The 18,806-nt window shown below is 44.9% G+C and overlaps 1 protein-coding gene across 1 annotated transcript in view; it reads right to left on the bottom strand.

The window, feature by feature from the left end:
* Positions 1-1,914: 1,914 nt before the first annotated feature.
* carmil2 (capping protein regulator and myosin 1 linker 2) overlaps positions 1,915-18,806 on the bottom strand; it is a 43,656-nt gene continuing 26,764 nt past the window's right edge. The window contains exons 25-40 of the mRNA XM_007889591.2: positions 18,521-18,619; positions 17,790-17,918; positions 16,154-16,267; positions 15,419-15,594; positions 14,979-15,066; positions 14,670-14,804; positions 13,427-13,493; positions 12,717-12,958; positions 11,232-11,335; positions 10,542-10,932; positions 9,997-10,113; positions 8,107-8,143; positions 5,422-5,517; positions 4,246-4,530; positions 2,873-2,935; positions 1,915-2,395 (exon numbers count right to left, since the gene is read on the bottom strand). Coding sequence (XP_007887782.1) covers positions 2,325-2,395; positions 2,873-2,935; positions 4,246-4,530; positions 5,422-5,517; positions 8,107-8,143; positions 9,997-10,113; positions 10,542-10,932; positions 11,232-11,335; positions 12,717-12,958; positions 13,427-13,493; positions 14,670-14,804; positions 14,979-15,066; positions 15,419-15,594; positions 16,154-16,267; positions 17,790-17,918; positions 18,521-18,619 — 2,214 coding nt within the window. The 3' untranslated portion in view covers positions 1,915-2,324. The remainder of the gene's footprint in view (positions 2,396-2,872; positions 2,936-4,245; positions 4,531-5,421; positions 5,518-8,106; positions 8,144-9,996; positions 10,114-10,541; positions 10,933-11,231; positions 11,336-12,716; positions 12,959-13,426; positions 13,494-14,669; positions 14,805-14,978; positions 15,067-15,418; positions 15,595-16,153; positions 16,268-17,789; positions 17,919-18,520; positions 18,620-18,806) is intronic.

The following is an 18,806-nucleotide window of genomic DNA, read 5'->3' as shown; positions in this document are numbered from 1 at the left end:
ACATTGCAATGTTTGTTTTCCTAAATTTTTTTTTAACAAATATCTAATTAAATATGGGACATGTTTTGTTAATGCCAATTGCATCACTGCCATCTACCCCCATCCATGGTGCAAATGTTCCAACTTCATTCCTCTTTTCCTCTCTCCTCCCCACCCCACTACACACACACACACCACACAAACACACACACACAGTTGAAGCCCTCATTTAAAATAAAAGACCTCAATTTAAAACGCAGGATGGAATAATAGGAAGCAGCAAGTGCTCTCCAAGATGTCTCTGGTGAATCACGGAGCACAGGGCTTTACTGACCCATACAAAACAGGAAGATCCCATAATCTATTTCTGGTCTGTGCTGAGTGAGCAGATTTAATTCTTGGGTCACAGTAGGGGTACTGTAATTGGCCTCGGCACCACTGCCGAAGAGGTGGGTAAACCAGCCACAGTTCCGACTCGTATTTTGCAATGAATTGACGTTCTGGATCACGCAGTACATTCTTCCACAGGGATCAGTCTTATTGAATGGAAAGGCATTCTTCGGTTTACAAATTAAGTAGTCCTCCTGAACAGGACGTTCTGGGTTGAGTTCTGACCACTCGAATGACATTCCGGAAAGTCTGGAGCAGCATCAGAAAAAAAATTGAGCAATTGCTATCACTTCTAGTTGCTATCACTGTCACGCTCACTATTCTGTCTTCTATCCCCCACCCCCCCCCAACAAAATGACACCTATTGTTTCCATTTGTGCCACGGATTAGCACATTTTTAAAACGGTTTAAACAGTGAACTTACCAACAAATCGAGTGATGTGCAGGAACTTAAGGAACAGCAGTTAGAATTAATTCAGAGGAACCTGTCAGAGCCAATACATGGGAGGAAAAAGTGCTACAAAGCTTGTATCTAGCAGCATCTCACGGGTTAAACAATTCCAGTTATAAATAAACTTCCAAATAAATAATTTCAGGAACTAACTATTCAGTTTGCTCATAAATAAGAATAATTCTTATATTTAATACAGCGCTTTTCGCATCCGGAGGATGTCCCAAAGTGCGACACAAGATTTATTCTAAAGTGCATTGACTGTGTGTTTTGCGGACGAACGCACAACGTCTCAGTTTAGTGAAGGAAAATTCAATCAATGCTCTAACTCCTGAGCACTAGCCAGTAACCCAGTTGGAGAGGCACAATCTGGATCTAAATTTACTCTATTTATGAAGCATTTAAGGCATCCAGGCAAATTGTGAACTTGGGTCAGCAATGGAGAGTAACTCTAGACCCAGGTGGAATTTCTCCTCATTCATGAAGGCATAGCTGTGAAGCTCTCAAGTCAGATAACCTGTGACACTCACCGTCAAGGCTCACCCACAAACAATCCATTAACATTTGGACAATATACAAGGGGAGAACCCAGCGGCCAAGTAACTGCACCCAAGTGGACAAAAAAGGAGCCGGACAACCTCAGGAAAAATCTGTGGAGTTAAAAATGAATAAGATTCACAGCCCCAGATGCGATCAGTGACGTGAAGTCTTTGTGAATGGTAAAGTTCCCTCTACTGGGTCTAAAATGGGCTGAAGCGTTTGCAGAGCATTGGCACGGGCTGGGCAAGCCTCCGAGAACTGGAAGCAGCAAATGATCGAGCAACACAGGAATATCCAACAACAACAAGATTACATTTGTATAGCGCCTTTCACGTCGGGAGGATGTTCCAAGGCGCTGTAGCATTTCAGACCCAAGCTGGGGTTGGGGGGATAAGGGAAGGGGGATGGCTGATGGCACGGTCGAAGAGGAGGGTTTTAATCCACAGCTTTGCTGCATTTTCACGAAGCAGATTTTCTTTTTTTTTAAAAAAAGAAAAAAGGTACATTTAATAAGATCCAAGGTACCAGAAAACAGAAATTCTAAACAAGTTGACGAGGTTACTATGTCCTTTGGACTCTTTTATTCCTTGACCTGGATTCCAGCTCCTAAGTCTTAACCTACCCGAGGTGTAAAGGAGACATAGTATAGTTTACATTTATAAAAAAAGGTGTCACTAGATTTGTTGCAGTCTTCCGCACCCATGTGCAGAGAAGGTGTGAGCTGAATGTTACAAACTATACATAGACAATGGTTTCACACACACGCACAGTTTTTGTGATTTTCTCTCTCTCTTCAAGACGTTTCTTCACAGAGATCAGAAAACAGCAACTGTCCATTGGTAAGGATTTCCGCACTCAGTTCAATACTCAGCTCTGATTCATGAGCTCCAGGAGGAACTGGAGCAAAGCTGGGTTGCTCCCGAGGCATCACCATCTCCTCAGAGTAAAAGGTTTTCTTTTCCAATCACAGGCTTCCTTCCTGGTTATTTAATATCTCCGAAGGCCATAATTCTACTGTATGTTCTCCACAGGTAGCTGCAAAATTAGTGGTTACAGGGTTACTAGTCATCGCTATAAAAGAACCCATTCATACCCTCCTCATTATGCCACAAGGGGCTGATTTGCTGAAGAACACTCTTCACCTAATCTAATCGTTTAAGAAAACGGTCCTCCCTCGACATCATGAAACAGTTTACAATAATAATCTTTGTATTTAATATAGCTCCTTATCATGTTGTTGAGACGTCTCAAAGCACTTCACGGGATATACTGCAAAGTGAATTAAACAATTCCTTAAACGAGTCCTGCCCTCAACAATGAAAAATGTTCAAGTAATTGTACAACAAGTCAGTATTTCTCCTTTTGCCAGATACCTCGGAGGTTGAGAGACTTCTTAAAATCACAGATGTACAAGAAAAAACACCAAGTGCTAGAGCAGTGATCAATCTTGTGGGTGCAATGGACCACATAATCTGCTTGCCAGCCAGCTCCCCCTTTCCTGAGTGCACTTACCCGCAGTATGGGAAGCCTGAGAAACATTGCTCTCTTCTGTTTCATCACTGCCGGAGGATGGATCTTCAGAAGAAATAAAGAAAAAATTAACTTACAATAATCTTCTAGTTCTGTCATACAATTTCACTGCAATATCCGCTATATCCTCCCCCACCTTCCAAAATCTCCCCTTCACATAATGACTAATGGACTATGTTTAAATAAACAGGTAGGATTTGGTGCTTGGAAACTTACGCCTGTAACAAACCTGTCTCCCTGGTGAGCTAATAACTGCCTGGCTTCGCCTCTAACTTAAGTGACTGTGGACTATGGGAACTCTCTCTTCACCGGCCTTCCCGGCACCTCCCTCCACAAGCTGCAGGTCATTCAGAACTCTGCAGCTCGTGTGCTGTCCCGCACCAGGCTTCGGGACCACATCACTCCCACCCTCGCTCACCTCCACTGGCTCCCCATCCCCCAGAGGATTGATTTCAAGATCCTCACCTTCAAGGCCATTCACGGCCTTGCTCCCTCCTACCTCTCTGACCTACTATCCCCCTACTTACCCGCCCGTACCCTCCGTTCCTCTGGCTCCGGTCTGCTCCACATCCCCCGCCCCAACCGCCCTACCATCGGTGGCCGGGCCTTCAGCCTCTTAGCCCCTAGGCTCTGGAATTCCATCCCCCAGTGCCTTTGCCTTGCTTCCTCCCTTTCCTCCTTCAAGGCTGGTCTCAAGACCTTTCTCTTTGACCGAGCCTTCAGCTCTCCTCTCGACTCTCTACCCACTCCTCGCTCCCTCCTTTCCCTCCCCTTGACCATTTCCCCCTGCTCGGATGCTGACCCAACTGTCCAGCGCCTTCGGACGTCCTCCCGACGTGAAAGGCGCTCTATAAATGAAATCTTGTTGTTGTTGTTGTGAAGTTGTGCTGTTGTCCTGAATGGATTTTTTTTTCTTTCAAATATACCTTTGTATCAACTAAGAGACCAGGACAGCAAGACACAGCACAGGCAAGTTTCAATCAGAACAGATCTGACTTCAAGCTTGGACTTCAGTTTCATTTTCTGGTCTCCTCAGGCAGGGGGAGGAGAGGAGGAATCTCTCTGTGGGAAATTGCTCCACATAGCTCCATCCTCTATATATTCTCCATCTAGTGGAAAGTCTCCCCAGAACCTCTTGTTTCATCCCACCCTACACTCTCCTGAGTACAGAATCCAAACACTTAGTGCCAGTGAATATTAATATTTAAGACATGCTTAAAACCCTCCCATGAAAGCTGCTGTGACTCTCTGGATTCAGTGATGAGACTGAATTTTCCTCAACTGGAGCATTCATTACAAACTACTACTCACTGCTGTTTCCTTGGGATCAAGAATTAGTCTGTGGGACTAACTACCTTCAGATGGTGGGTGTATTTTGTTTTGGTGGTTCCTGTGCTCCTCGGGGCTGCCATTCACACTCAGACTAAAACTCTTCTCCGACCCTGCAAGCTTTCTTGGCAGAGGTGAAGGACTGGATCGCCTGTCCATGGCTCTCGGCCGCAGCAGTTTCCTGTGGGGAGGAAGCAGGATCCTCTGCTGACGCCCTTCCGATACCATTTGGGAACCTTCAGACCTCTTGTCGCTGCTGACTTCTCCCACCTTGGCTTCTCTTAACGATGTGGTTTCAGAATCCTCGTCGTCTAAATGAATCAACAGACAGGAGGTTGGGAGAGCCCCAGCTAAATGTTTGTCTTCCACCCTAAGCACTTTGCCTGCCCCGTGCTCGCTTTTTAAAGTGTTGCGTTGCGGGTTTGCCTGGAACGTGTGTGAGGTCCTTGATAACAGGCCCTGAGCAGTGCCAACCTGTAATGTTTGGGGAAACTCTCGGGCTTTAGGAGTGTGAAGAGTGATCGCTGAAGCAGATTACGGGAAATAGCTTCAGCCCCAAGCGCACACCCTTTCCTTAGTGCTATCTGCTGGACTCCTTTCTCATGGCTCCAGGCCAGAGACATGGCCTCCATCACCAGCCACAGAAATTGGCACTTTTGTGCTCGAGAGGAACTCAGCAGCTTAAAATGCCAGAATTCACATTCACACCAGGGCAAAGGAACCACACAGCGAGTGTGGCGTCTATTCAAGTAAATAAATCACAAGCCAACATTCCCAACAACAAAATGCTGTGCTGCGAATATAGCTTCTGTGCTTTCCAAGTAGATCAGATGATAAGAAACGTTTGGTTGAAGAAGGTCCTTCAGGTCATTTTATCTCATCCTTCCAGAAAGCCTCTTCTGGGTTTGCTCTCTCAATCTCGTTAAGATTTCTCCTCATCTCGAAAAGCACCCCTCAGAGACACTGTTTATCAAGACTGAATCTAGCTCATCTAGTTATACCTTATTGCTGATCCCTCTAACACTGGAGATCAACCTCACTGCGCTCCTGTGCCTTGGCTCTGTGGTGCAGTGATGACTATTGCTGTATACGGTACTCTAGTTGTAGCTTAACCAGAGGGTTGCACAGCTCGAATCAACTCTCAATGTAGAATAAAACAGTCCCCTTTCTACCAAATGTGGAAGTAAGTTAAACAGCTTTACCTGCATCACGGACTGTGCTGGGTTCATCCATATTGGCCAAAGCAGAAAGTTTCATTGCTCGAGAGGGAGGCTGAGTTTTTTTCTCCGCAGACACCTCTTCAACAGAGCACAGAGCAATGTTACTGTGAGACATCCACTTTCGTATTGAGATACGAACGTAAACAGTGCACTAATGCCCTGTGCGCACTAACACTGCACACATTCAAAAATCAGGCAGCGTTAAAACTGCTTTTGAGATACAACACAGACAATGCTAGTAATAATTATAATAAATTACATTCTTAAAACAATTTGTATACACATTGATATTGATGTAAAGGCCAACTGGTATGAACATTAACACTCAAAAATAACATCACAATAATCTGGGATTCATAAATACAGAGAGATAGCACAATAATCCGTAACAAACCAGGTATTATCATAAAGAACCAAATAGATTATACATGTAGTATTATTGATGTGACTATCCCATAGAAGGGGATAGGAGTGGTGGGGGCCTGTGTAAAGTATAGACGCAGACATGGACTAGTTGGACCAAATGGCCAGTTTCTATGCTATCTCACTCTGCGAATCAGCACCTCGTCCAGCAGTTACCGAAAGTCACTGTGACTGCCACAAAGACAGCCCTTAGCGACATGAACTGGAGCTACTGAGGCAATGGACGTGCTTCCTTGGGTGTTTGAGAACAGCCTGAACCAGGCAAATCTCACAAACACTTTGATGGTTCAGTTCTTTTAAATGAAACTTTGGATTGCGGGACACAGCCTACCCTTAAGAATAAATCACCTATTAACGTGGGGAGAAGATACTGTGCTGCTCTGGGTAGCAGGACAGCATCTTACTGCCCCACCATCTCTCCCAGCATAAATAAAGTGTTCTGCGTCTCCTTTCTCCACACGAGGAGGGGCGGGGTGGGGGGGGGGGGGGTGACGCATCTGTCTGATCATGGGGGGGAGGAAAGAAGTCTGATACACCTCTCTGTAATGAATTGTCAAGACAACCAATAGGCACATTTACAATAATAATAATCCTTGTATTTGATATAGCATCTTATTACACCATTGAGACATCTCAAAGGACCTCACAGGATATACTGTAATGTGAATTGCCTGTAGGCAAAACACGGCAGCCCAGTTGCGCACAGCAGCGTTTGCATTTTCACCCGAGCGAGCAGTAAAGGAGCATCAAAAGTGGGAGGATGTTCTTTTGGCCACAACATTTGCCAGCCTGTACAGCAAGCTCCAGACACCCAGGCTTGTTGCATTTGCCTTGGATCAGTATTCAGGTCAGGCTTCCCGATGCCGTCCAAATCCATTATTCCACATTCAGCTCAGCTATGTTCAATCTACAGTGACTGAACTGGCAGTCATTCACTGAATACAGTCACGCAGTGTAATCACTGAATTCCAAACTGCTTAGGCAGCTCAGTCATTCTCTGCGGCTCCCGTTCCTTCCCGGCTTGATTGAGCCGCTTCTGACACGAAGATCACGAAGTTGATGACATTCGAGGACTGCGCTGATACTGAGCAAACGCGAAGGTGCTTTGAAGGAGGTGCAATAATTCAAAGGGGCCTTGGCTGCGGCAGACCTGCTAGACATGTCATCGCAATTACCCAGCAAAATGGACAGGAGCTCAGCTGGTGCGCGATTGAAACTGGCAGGTGATGGGGACACTACCTGCTGGAGACGCTACCTGGGGACACGCAGGGTTTGTAACCCAGCGAGTGTGCCTTACAGTGTTGCTGCTGCTATTCATCATGACACCAGCTGTGCCTGGATTGGAAGCACCGTAAGCAGAGCCTGTGGCTGCTTTATATTCCAGAGGCAGAGGAATAGCAGAATGGGCTGATGAGAGATTCCACTCTCACCTCCTTCAAAAAAAATGACCGATAGAGGTTTTATGGAAGCGGGAGAGTGGGGGGGGGAGGGAAGGGGGATGGCTGAACGTAGCCATGAACGGAGATCGAGTTTTTATTTTTCCTGAGAAAAGGAGCTGGCCTCCCTACCTCCTATTCCAAATATTTCCCAGATTCATTTTTCGGTTCCAAGTCCACAACAACTTGGACAATGTCTCAAATCTTTGCGAAGTCTGAGTCTCCAATCCTCATGTTTCTCAGCTCTCAAACAGCAGCAACAGCAAATTACGTTACATTTGCATAGCACCTTTCACATCGGGATGAGGTCCCAAAGAGCTGGACAGTCAAGGCTGTGGTCCCGAGCTGGGAGTTGGGATCAAGAGAGGTGGAGGGTTTGGGTAGGAGGGTGACCAAAGGCGCAATGACATTCATGTGAAATAGTTTAAGTTGGATCCAAGTGCAGCACTTCCACAGGGAAAAATGCCTTGTTCAGTGACAGGTGTCTGAATTGTATTAATGGCAGGTTCATTCATTAAAACTGTTCATTAGCAGCAGAATAGCAGACCTAATAACAGGCGCTCGACAGACCTGCGGTTTGCGAGCTGCCAAATAGCTAACTCTGACGTATCAAAGTCATTCGAAATTGTGGCCTTCAGTCACTGAAATGGATCATCTGCTGACTCTGCTCTCAAGCAATACCCAAACACTAGTCAGTGCTCTCAGTATATTGACCCCCTCCAATATGTTGGATCACCTAAATATATTGTCATCGACTCAAAGAGGGCTGTGAATTTCTATTGGGGTAGGTAGTAAGAGAATATGTTACCATAATAGTTCGTTCCTCCAGACTCGGAATCTGTGTTCTGAAAAACAAAGAGTAAAGAGGTTGTCGGGGAATGTATGTGACAAATAGACTTGGAATTTTCCCACTAAAATCAATGTAGGCCTTTGCTGCTAGTGGCAGCCACCTTGCCAAGTGGGTGAACAATCTAATGTGAAATGCTGGTAGCGATTACTTGCTTCTACCAAATGTGGGGACTGGGAGAGCAGAGATGTTTGACGTGGACACCGACTCAAAGGTGCTCAGCAACATTGAAGGGTGTCAGAGCCAAGCACGTGTGCTACAACTGGGGTTGGGTGAGACTGGGTGCTGTGCTAGAACGTAGATGCAGGACAAGGACTCCACAGAGCATCACGTAGCCAGGACTCAGCCCAACACTCTGTAATGAAGAGACAGCACATGGATTGATCTTTAATTTTACTTTGGATAGACTGCAATAACAACAACTTGCATTTATATAGTGTCCCAGAGCGCAATAGTACTTGCTAACCACCTCCCCATCCCCCATCAAAAAAACTCAGTTGAAAAAGCTTTGCTGACATTCCTTGTGTGTTTGATTTCAGGGAATTTATTTGATAATCCTAATAAATAATAATCGTTGCATTGGATATCTCACGCCAGGAAGACATCTCTAATTCACAAAGATTTAAGTCCAGGGACTGTAGGGAGATGTGGCAGCCAATTTGCACACAGCAGTGTCCCCACAAATAGTTTCCAGAACATGGAAAAACATTTTTGATGTTCTGCACAATGAGCAAATGCAGTACTGGGTCTTAGGGTCGGGATATAACCTCCGCTTGGCTCACTTTGCATTCTGTGAGCTCGTGCGAGGAAACCTCAAAGCCGATCAGGTTTTAAATAGGGGCTTTGAGTATTGCCTAAGGAATTGACCGTTTACAGACCATAGCTCAGGCACAGTCTCAGGTAATTTGAGGTAAAACTTCCACAAATTCGTCTAAAGCATTCCCAGGGGTGGCTGGATGACTCTGTTAGTTCTGCTGGTGTTTTACCTCTGGAAGCTGGACTGCTGAAGAAGTGACAGGCTTCATCGCAACGACAGCTCCCCCACTGGCTGCTTTATACAACAATTGATGCATTATAGCAAGGCTATACCTTGCATTGCTGCTACTGTAACACATAATTCAATGCTTCCAAGATCCATAGATTAATAATCTATTAGAAATCCATAATAATTGGTCACTCAATCCACAACTGTTTGCGGGTCACTGCTGTGTGCAATTGGCTGCCGTGTTTCACGCACAAAATATACAGTCCATTCACTTTACAGTATAATCTGTGAAGCGCTTTGAGATGTTTCAAAGAAGTGATAAGGCGCTATATCAACTGCAACGATTTTTAATATTATTATAAGGGCAGATCTCTGGACATCATGTGCATTGTCGCACAGACTAGATTCTTGTACAATAATAAACTGAACGACTAGGGTTTTGTTGTCACTTTCCTCATTAGGAAGGTCACTGCCCTCTACACACTGAGATTTTATAATAACAATAATCCTTGCATTTGATACAGCGCCTTATCACATCTTCGTGAGTCTCCAAGCGATTCACAGACTATACTGTAAAGTGAATTGAATGTATATTTTGTGGGCGAAACGCAGCAGCCAATTGTGCACAGCGGTGTCCCACAAGCAGTCGTGGATTGAGTGACCCAATTACTTTTTTTNATATAAAAGGGATTATCCCTGGAAAAGCGATCCCCCAATCGACTAACAACCGGGTTCCTACTTACTGCTAGGTAAACAGAGGCAAGTGGAGGAAGGAAACTTGCATAACGTTTCACCCTGCCCAAGAATCGAGCCCAGGCTTGCGAGGCGAGTGCTCTAACCAAAATGCTACTCCACTTCCTCCTTACCAGCTTTGACTTTGGGTTGATGGGCATCACTTTTGCACCCGTTCTGTGCAGCACAGTGTGGATGCGGAGGTCAGACTGTGACAACTCATTCCCAATATACGGCTCCAAGTTCAACTCCTGCACATGCACACAGCAACGAGAGGTTACAGATCCAGACGCTAACTCACAAAGTCAATAAGCAGTGAGATTGGAGGTCTTTCTCGGGAGAGGGGCTTGTTAGAGGGGAAAAGATCTCTGAAGTTGAAGAGTCTAAGAACACTGATAAAATTAAGGTATCCTGGGGATAAGTCGAAAGAGAATTTCTGAATGCTGAATCACTGCTGCCTCACTGCAGACCCACCGCCCCGCAAACCCCAATGCCCGCCCCCACCCTACCCCCCGCCATTAAGCATCTGAAACATTCCCATCGACTGAATACAAAACAACAATTGTCCAGCGCCTTTCACGTCGAGAGCACGTCCCAAGGAGCTGGACAGTCAGGGATTTGGATCTGAGCTGGGGAGCGGGGTGGGGGGGGGGTTTGGGGTAAGGGAGGGTTAACGTACCTGCTCGCTCGGTACTGAGAGCTGCATCGACAGAGCTTCGCTTTGCTTCATCCCAGGCAGCAGAATTAACGACTGTGCTTTGGCCGCTCTTGGTGACCGGGGTCTGCAGACATCCTGCATAGTCGACAGTCGGGTTCTCTCTGAGGCCTGTGGTGTGGCGCCCTCGTGTGGGGTGGCCTGAACTTGCGCCTCTCCTGATTTGCGACGGGGTCTCAGCAACTCGGGCGCTGGGCTCTTGCTTCTCGGCGGTTTGCCCTCAGGTTCCTTGTCCGACTTTTGGGGTTTGGTGAACTTGGATATTTTGAAAGCAAAGAAGTCGCTGAATTTCAGGAATTTGTTTTTGCTTCTCGGGGGGATGTTGTGCTCCGCCCTCTTCGTTGGTTGGTTCTTACTGTTCAAAATGGAGAAAGAGGGAGAGGAGAGTCAGTCAGTCAGGGATCAGCAACGGGTTCCCTGTCCGAAACGTATTTGGGTGCTTCGTCAACGCTGTCTATGTACTCGTCTACCGTATCGACTAATTTAAACGAAAATTGCCTATGTGTGATTGTCAAAAAATACAGTCACTACAACACTTTATGGTAAAATCCTGTGACGTACTTGGAGACGTCTGGATGATGTGATAAGGCACTTTACCAAATTCAAAAGATTACGACAGCATTATGTTAACCGCATTAGGTGGCGAGCACATACCAGTATTTCCCATGGGTTGTCTTGTTCGTGAAGAACTCTTCCAGTCCTTCGTCCAGTGTGCTGATGGTTTCCTGATCCTCATTTTCATGGTTTGTAGGCTGCACCTATAGCACACAGCGGCAGATCTCAATGAGTGTCTCTGTCTGACCATGGGTCCAGGAGGTGAACCTGAAACCCTTTTGAAGGAAACCACCATCTCTGGTCTAAGACCGTGTTCAAATCGAACTGAAAATCCTTTCTGCCTCGGGAAGAATTTCAGTCGACCATTGAACTCAGCTATTATTCAACAGCATACCAGTCAACAGGTAATACTGATCAATCCGAACTCCTTCTAATTAACACCGTAGCAATCAGCAGGTATTTGGAGAGACTTGCTGAGCTGTCACAGAAACGTGACCAGCTCTGAGCTGCCCACAGAACTGGACTGTTATGGAAATAGATGACCCAGAGCGACTGTCGACTGCAGAACAAAATAAACACTCGTCTGATAGTCCATCACTTTGAGCTTCTAACACCAAGAGGCTGAGAACATACATCTAATGTGCAGCACCTTAGTTAAAGGGTCTAGAGTGTCTTTTGGATTTGAGTGCTGACTATTGACTGAAAGTATTGAAAGTATTGAATCAATGGGAAGTTGTTCTCTACCAGACCATTGAAGCACTGGGCTGTATTTCAAGAACATTTAACTGCAACTTGAAATAAATTGCCACCTTTAGAATATTGGTTTCCATCATGCTAAAAACGACAATTTCTTTGTTTCTCTATGGAGAAAAGTGAGTCAACATTTCGGGTCCACGACCCTTCGTAAGAACAGGTCCCTTCAGTTCTGACGAAGGGTCATGGACCCGAAACGTTGACTCACTTTTCTCCATAGGTGCTGCCTGACCTGCTGAGTGTTCCCAGCGACTTCTGATTTCCAGTATCTGCGGTATTTTGCGTTTTGCGAACAATTTCTTTGTTTCGGTTTTAGAACAACAAAATCCTAGATTCAAATTCAGTGCTGCACATTGGCTAATGCTCTTTTGCTGCGTGTTAAACCCCCATCCAGGTCTCTGTCTGGCTCTCGTCCCTCAATCGGAAGGTTGAGGGTTCAAGCCCCATGTTGGGGCTTCAAACTCACAGTCGATGCTGATGCTCAGGTGCAGTGCTGGGGGGGCACTGCATTGTCAGAGGTGCCATCCTTCAGGTGAGACAAACCGAGGTCTCGTCTGCCCGTTCAGGTGGACATTAAAGATCCAGTGGCATTATTCAAAAAGAGAAGGGAGATTCTTTCTCCCGGTGTCCGGGCCAACAATTCTCAAATTTAAAAATTGGTCATTTACTGTTCGACTGTTTATGGGACGTATCTGGGCGCAACTTGGCCAATGGCTATGCCTTCAAATACACAGTTACTACACGTCCCGGTAAAATTCTGGGAAGCACTTTGAGATGCCCTATATCAAATGCAAGGATCATCATCATCTCTAGCAGCTGTTACAGACTTACGACAGGTTTGGAGGGAGGCTGTCTCTTGGTCCTGTTTGGCTTCGGCCTGCCTCTGGTGTAATGCTCCAATTTCTGCCCTTCGGTCGGCAAGTTCGTGAAAGAGCCCGTGAGAGGAGGCACTGGGAAAGCAATCTCCACGCAGGCTGGGTGGGACATTGGACGTCCACTGACTGACAACAACTGTTTCTCTGCCAGACAGTCCATTTCCTCAACTTGTCTTTCCAGATTAAATTCAGACACGCCTTAAAGGGTGAAAAGAGGGAGAAATGAAAGCTCTCCAAAAATTCACAGAACACACTAACTTAAGACACTTGTTTCGAGTGGAAGTTATTCAAAGGGCTTTTGCAGCCCCTGAGGTCTGATACACATACTTACATCATCCATATTAAGAGCATGGGCTAAATATACATTGGGGAAACTGCTTGCACACTCCTAGTGCAAAATTTACAATTTTTAGAGTTCATTTGTGATCATAAACATTCAGCAAGTTTCCTTACCCCAGACCCTAGCAGTTTACCTAGCAGTAAGTAGGAACCCAGTTGTTAGTCAATTGGCAGATTGCTTTCCAGGGGTAATAATCCCTCAAAAAAAAATGGACTACTCAATCCAGAACTGTTTCTGAGACACTGCTGTGTGCACTTGGCTGCCACGTTTCGGTTAGGAGTGACTTATAGAGAATTCAGATACATAGACCTGACATTACAACTTACGTTTTAACGCTGCAGTCGGTCTGATTCGTCTGGAATGGATGGTCTTCCTCCGAAGAGTTGACGCAGACTGTGGACAATTAAGAATCAGTGAGTCACCTTTGACACTCAACGTAGGAGAGACTGCGCATTCCATTCCAACAATCTTATCTCTGGGATTTATTTTCATGTGCAGGTGGGATGCATGGAATTCTCAGTTGGGTTTGGATACTCTTAAGCCTGGCGATGAGTTTCTACAGGTATCAGACACCCGGCTGACCAAAAAAAACTACAGCAGAGTATTCTGATTCCAGCAATGTTCAAATCAAATGGAAGGTCACATGGAATTAAACCTTCAAAATGCAGCCCTGAAGTGTCGGCCAAATTGCCTATAATCACATCTATTTTTTGAGCCAATTTTAGCTGCGGGAGGCTCTGAAATACAATCCCCCCCCCACCCCCACACTCCCCCACCACCCTCTTGACATTATCACTTTCCCCTTAAAGCCATTTATTTTAAAGTTAATTAGGATAATCTTAATACGATGTAACTGCAGCGAGTGATTCTGCCCCGAGTTACTCCTGGCCTTAAATGTTGAGTTATTCACTGAAATGAATTTTCTACACTTCTGAGGAGATTACAGGTTTCCAAACAAGCATTACTTGTAGACTAGGAAAATGAATACATAGACAAAGAGCAAGAGCTGTGGTAAACTAGTAATAGGTCCAACAAACACTCGATATATTGCTTCCCAGCTGGCTAGATTGAGCACCCGTAGGTTAGGTACCATCAATGTCAGCACCATGGTAATGGGGTGGGGGAAAACGAAGGGGAGAGCATTTATCTTTATATCAGAGGAAAAATAAATCATCCTTTCTTTTGATGTATCGCCTTTTAAGAAAGGACCCCTCAAAGCGCTTCACAAGATATACTGTAAAGTGTAGTGACCGTGTAATGTGACAGCCGGTTCGCGCCCAACTCCATCCCACAAGGAATTGGCAATCTCATGTACTGCTGAGCGCAATTGGCTGCTTGCTGCGTTTCGCCCACAAATCCACTTTACAGTATATTCGACGAAACACTTTGAGACATCTCAACGATGTAATAAGGCGCTATATCAGATGCAAGGATTATTATTACCCCGCTGGTAGGAAGATGCTGAATGAAGACCAGGCAACTTTTCACAGGAGAAACTCCGAGGCGCAATATTGCAAATAGTTAGACAAGTAACGGAGGAAAGTGAAACCCACATCCCACTGTCTGTACCTCAACTGGTGCCAGCCGTTGAGCTGCTGCAAGCAATGGCTCGCTTCCCTTCACCATGGTCTCATCTCCCAAGGATTCTGAGCTGGCTTCGTCTGGGGCTGAGAATCCAAACCCTGGTTTCGGCAAGTGATGTGCCTAAACAAAGTAAAGAGATCGAGTTGAAAGTTTCACGGAGTCAGTGAACGACTGGTGAATTGGACACAATGGAGAGGAAGGAGAAAACGTCAGAGATAGGTTTATTCATATGGACTGGGGGTAATTGAGGTTATCTTGAGCTCCATTGTCTGAGCACTGAATGAAGACACTCACAAGCTTCTGCTGGGCAGTTATCAGCTCCTTCAGTGTGTGCTCAACAGTGCGATCGATGAACGCAGCAGTGATGCTCAGCTTTACCTCCCTGTGGGGACACAAGACAAACAGACACTTTGTTGACCACTGCGCTGTGTGTCGAGGGCTTCTCATTACCATCGCTGCAGCTTTACAGTATATCCTGTCAAGCACTTTGAGACGTCTCAACAACACTGATAAGGAGCTGTATCAAATCCAAAACTATTAGTAATAGCAGTATTATTGAAGGGCTCTGGGTCGCTACCCCAAGTGAAGGGCGCTACATGAACGCAAGTTGTTGTCGTATTAATATTATTACTCGTCTCAAGACCCTAAAAAGAACTAGCGCATGAACACACAGAGTCTACTGAATATTGTTGGCAAATCAATCAAAACACCGTCTCGCTAAATACTTTCCAGACCTGAGTTTATTGACGATCTCCAAACCAGCCTGCTCGATAATCGCACTCTTCACAAAGTTCTGGGGGATGGAGATTTTGCTGAGCACAGGGTTCACCAGCTGCTCCTGGACACTGGCTTTCTGCAACGTATTGGGACACAGGCTCTTAGTGGAGTCCAATAGTGACTGGACGAGTGTCTGAGAAGAGAAGTGAAAGCAAAGGCATGACTCCATTCCAAACGGTGTGTGGAAACTTCCAAATCTGTGCAATCCGTGATTTCTTCGCCCCCCCCCCATACCCCTCATTCACTTTTAATGAATGTGATTGTAACTGGAGTATTTATTTTCAGACTTTCATCTGCAGCTGTGGAATATGGCAAACCTATAGAAGTTCAAGTGCAGGTGGATTAAAGCGAGGGTGTAAAAGAGAGAGGAGAGAGAGAGACAGCGAGAGAGACATACATGGAGAGACGAACACCCCCCCCCCCACTTTCTGGCACACTTCTGTGCGCAACTAACTGGCGTCCGCGTTTTGCCCGCAAAATATACACTCAATCCACTCTATGGTATATCCTGTGAAGCGCTGTGAGGCCTCAAGGACGTAATAAGACACTATAACAAATGTAAGGATCTAAGCTGTGATCAAAAAAGTAGACAGAGACAAACAACAGTGACCAAAGGACAGATGCACTGAGTCCTATCACACACTGAAAAAAGATGAGTTTTAGTTATTGTTTTTCTTGCTCCTATTTCATACCTCGATTTCCATATTCGCAGCCTGGGAGATATCGTCAGCAACAGACTCCAGCCTGGAACGCATCGAACTTTCACAGGGCAGAGAGATGCCCCTTTGATACAAGGCTGGCAATATCTGTAAAAAGAAGACCGAGAGACATGGAAGAAACAGAGGAGACAAAGAGAAGTTCACAGCGCAAAATATTAAGGAACTAAAATCTTTCTTTTAAAATGTCGAAGAGTTTGTTTTCATTATTACTTCCTCCCTTTTCCTCCACTGCCCCCAAACCTTGCTGGGGAAGTCTGGAGGTGTAAGGGGAAGTAGAGTCCTGTAGCTCAGGGGTTAGAGCACTCGCCTTGCAAGCGAGACACCTGGGTTCAATTCCAGGCAGATGGCGAAACCTTGGGCAAGTTTCCTTACTCCACACAGAGCCTAATAATAATCCCTCCAAAACAATAATAAATTGGTCATTTTCAATCCACGACTGTGGACACTGCTGTGCGCAATTGGCTGCCCACAAATATACGGTCAATTCACTTTACAGTCTATTCTGTGAAGCGCTTTGAGACGTCGAGAAGATGTGAAAAGCACTATATCAAATGAAAGGATTATTATTATTATAAGGTTAAGACAAATGTTCTCTCTCAAAGAATCGGATTCCTTTATTTACCCCTAAATTTTATTCAATATAAAAGTTGAGGACTTTTTGTTAAAACATTTTAAGGCTCTTTGTTAAATCTTTTGGCAACTTGTGTCTATGTGTTCTAATGGACATGTTGCCAGAAGCTTGGGTATTCCATAGACCTTTATTTTCCATAGATCTTTATTCATTTAATTTGATTCATTTAATTCTTGTCAATTCTGTAAACTGGTGACACAGTTACACACCGAGTCTTGTCATTATCGTTTCAGAATGAGAAACTCATGTGTATGCAAGCTCAAGGGCTATTTACGGGCAATGCAACTCGTGTTTACGCCAGCACATACCAAAACTGAACCACTGAGAATGTAGAACCGTTAACTAACTCCTGGAAATGTTAAAGGGATAGATCAGCCGTGGCACATTCGAACTGCTATGTCGAAGTAAGTTAAATCAGCCCAACCGGTAGCCCAACTTAATAATATTAATAATAATCCTTGCATTTGATATAGCGCTTTTCACGTCGGGAGGACGTCCCAAAGCGCTTCACAGAACACACTGTAAAGTGAATTGACTGTATATTTGTGGGCGAACGCGGCAGCCAATTGCGCACAGCAATGTCCCACAAACAGTCATATGGATTGAAAATGACCGATTTATTATTATTGTTTTGTTTTTTTGGAGGGATTATTATTAGGCGTGTGGAGTAAGGAAACTTGCCCAAGGTTTCGCCCTCTGCCTGGAATTTGGATTCTAAATGCTTCAATTTAGACATTCGGTCTCAGTTTAGGCACCTGTATACCTCGATACCACAGAGCACAAAGGGTACTGTCAAAAATACAGGCAACTCAAAGAAATATACACCATGAGATATTTGAAACTCTGTGTTTAAAGATGCGACATCACATATTGTCCTATTTGCTGCATTGCCATTCGGTACATTCCAGCACAACAAAATACACAACCTCAAAAACATTTAACAACCCCAATGACACCACGGCCTGTTTACGCACTCACAGTGGTTAGCATTTTCGCATCCTTTATGGTTTCTTCGGCAAAGGTTAGATCTTCTTGCAATTCCTTCACAGGCCCTTTGTTAATGATGTTCAGATGCTCTTGTACCTTGTCACACATAATGTCCACCATCTGTGCAGAAACAAGTGCAAACCTATAACTAGCAATATAGCCGCTGGTTTGCTCGATGCTGACGTCTTATAAACATTACCAAACAAATGGAGAAAGGGAAAGGAGGAAAGAGTATTGTACAAGGGACAAGTCTATCTCTGCTATATACCAGGCAATCTGCAATGATTATCAAGATATTGAGAATGCACCATTAATCTCATCCTCACTGTGTGAATAAGGAACCCGCGTTACACACTTAAGGTTGCTACCTTCACTAACATGCAGCCTTTTTCTCCCACCCTGAACCTTCAGCTTTTTGTTAAAATCTCTGGAGCCACTAAATAAAAGACTCCAAATTTAGGCATCAATGAAAAAATGGTTCTCATTGCATGAAATATATGACATCCTGCATGAACAACACCTTTAACTCCAAACCAGTCTAAAAGGCAAGTGAGAAATAAAATGCAGAATAAAACCACGCACAAAACGTGCTCATTCACAGCTAAAGATGGGTGTTTTTTTTTAAAATGATAAAATAAGTAGAGAGTGAATATTTCTCTCCGGGGGTGAATTGGGACAAAAGTCAGTGCTGATTTTTCTCTGTGTAGCAAAGCCCATGCTACCTGCTGGGTAGAACTGGTCACAATCCCCTCCTCCAGTCGCAAAGCTTGTTCAGGAGGAAAGGTCCTCATCTGATTGTTCCGCAGAAGGTAAGATTGTATCTGGAAAAACAGGAGTGCTCAGTTTAACATTCTGAAGCGTTTACTCTTCCTGGAACAGTTCAATGTTGCGAGAACCTGGTGGTAACATTTAGCAGCAAAGTTTGGGTTCCAAACCCAACACAAGAAATTGGCAGACTCAAGAGCTCAAAATCTTGCACTCTGCAACACAATCCCCATGATGTACACT

Source organism: Callorhinchus milii, unplaced genomic scaffold (assembly GCF_018977255.1).
Source record: "Callorhinchus milii isolate IMCB2004 unplaced genomic scaffold, IMCB_Cmil_1.0 Scaffold14, whole genome shotgun sequence".
In the NCBI taxonomy this organism is placed as follows: domain Eukaryota; kingdom Metazoa; phylum Chordata; class Chondrichthyes; order Chimaeriformes; family Callorhinchidae; genus Callorhinchus; species Callorhinchus milii.
Note: the sequence above shows the minus strand (reverse complement) of the source record. Positions and strands in the feature narration are given on the sequence as shown.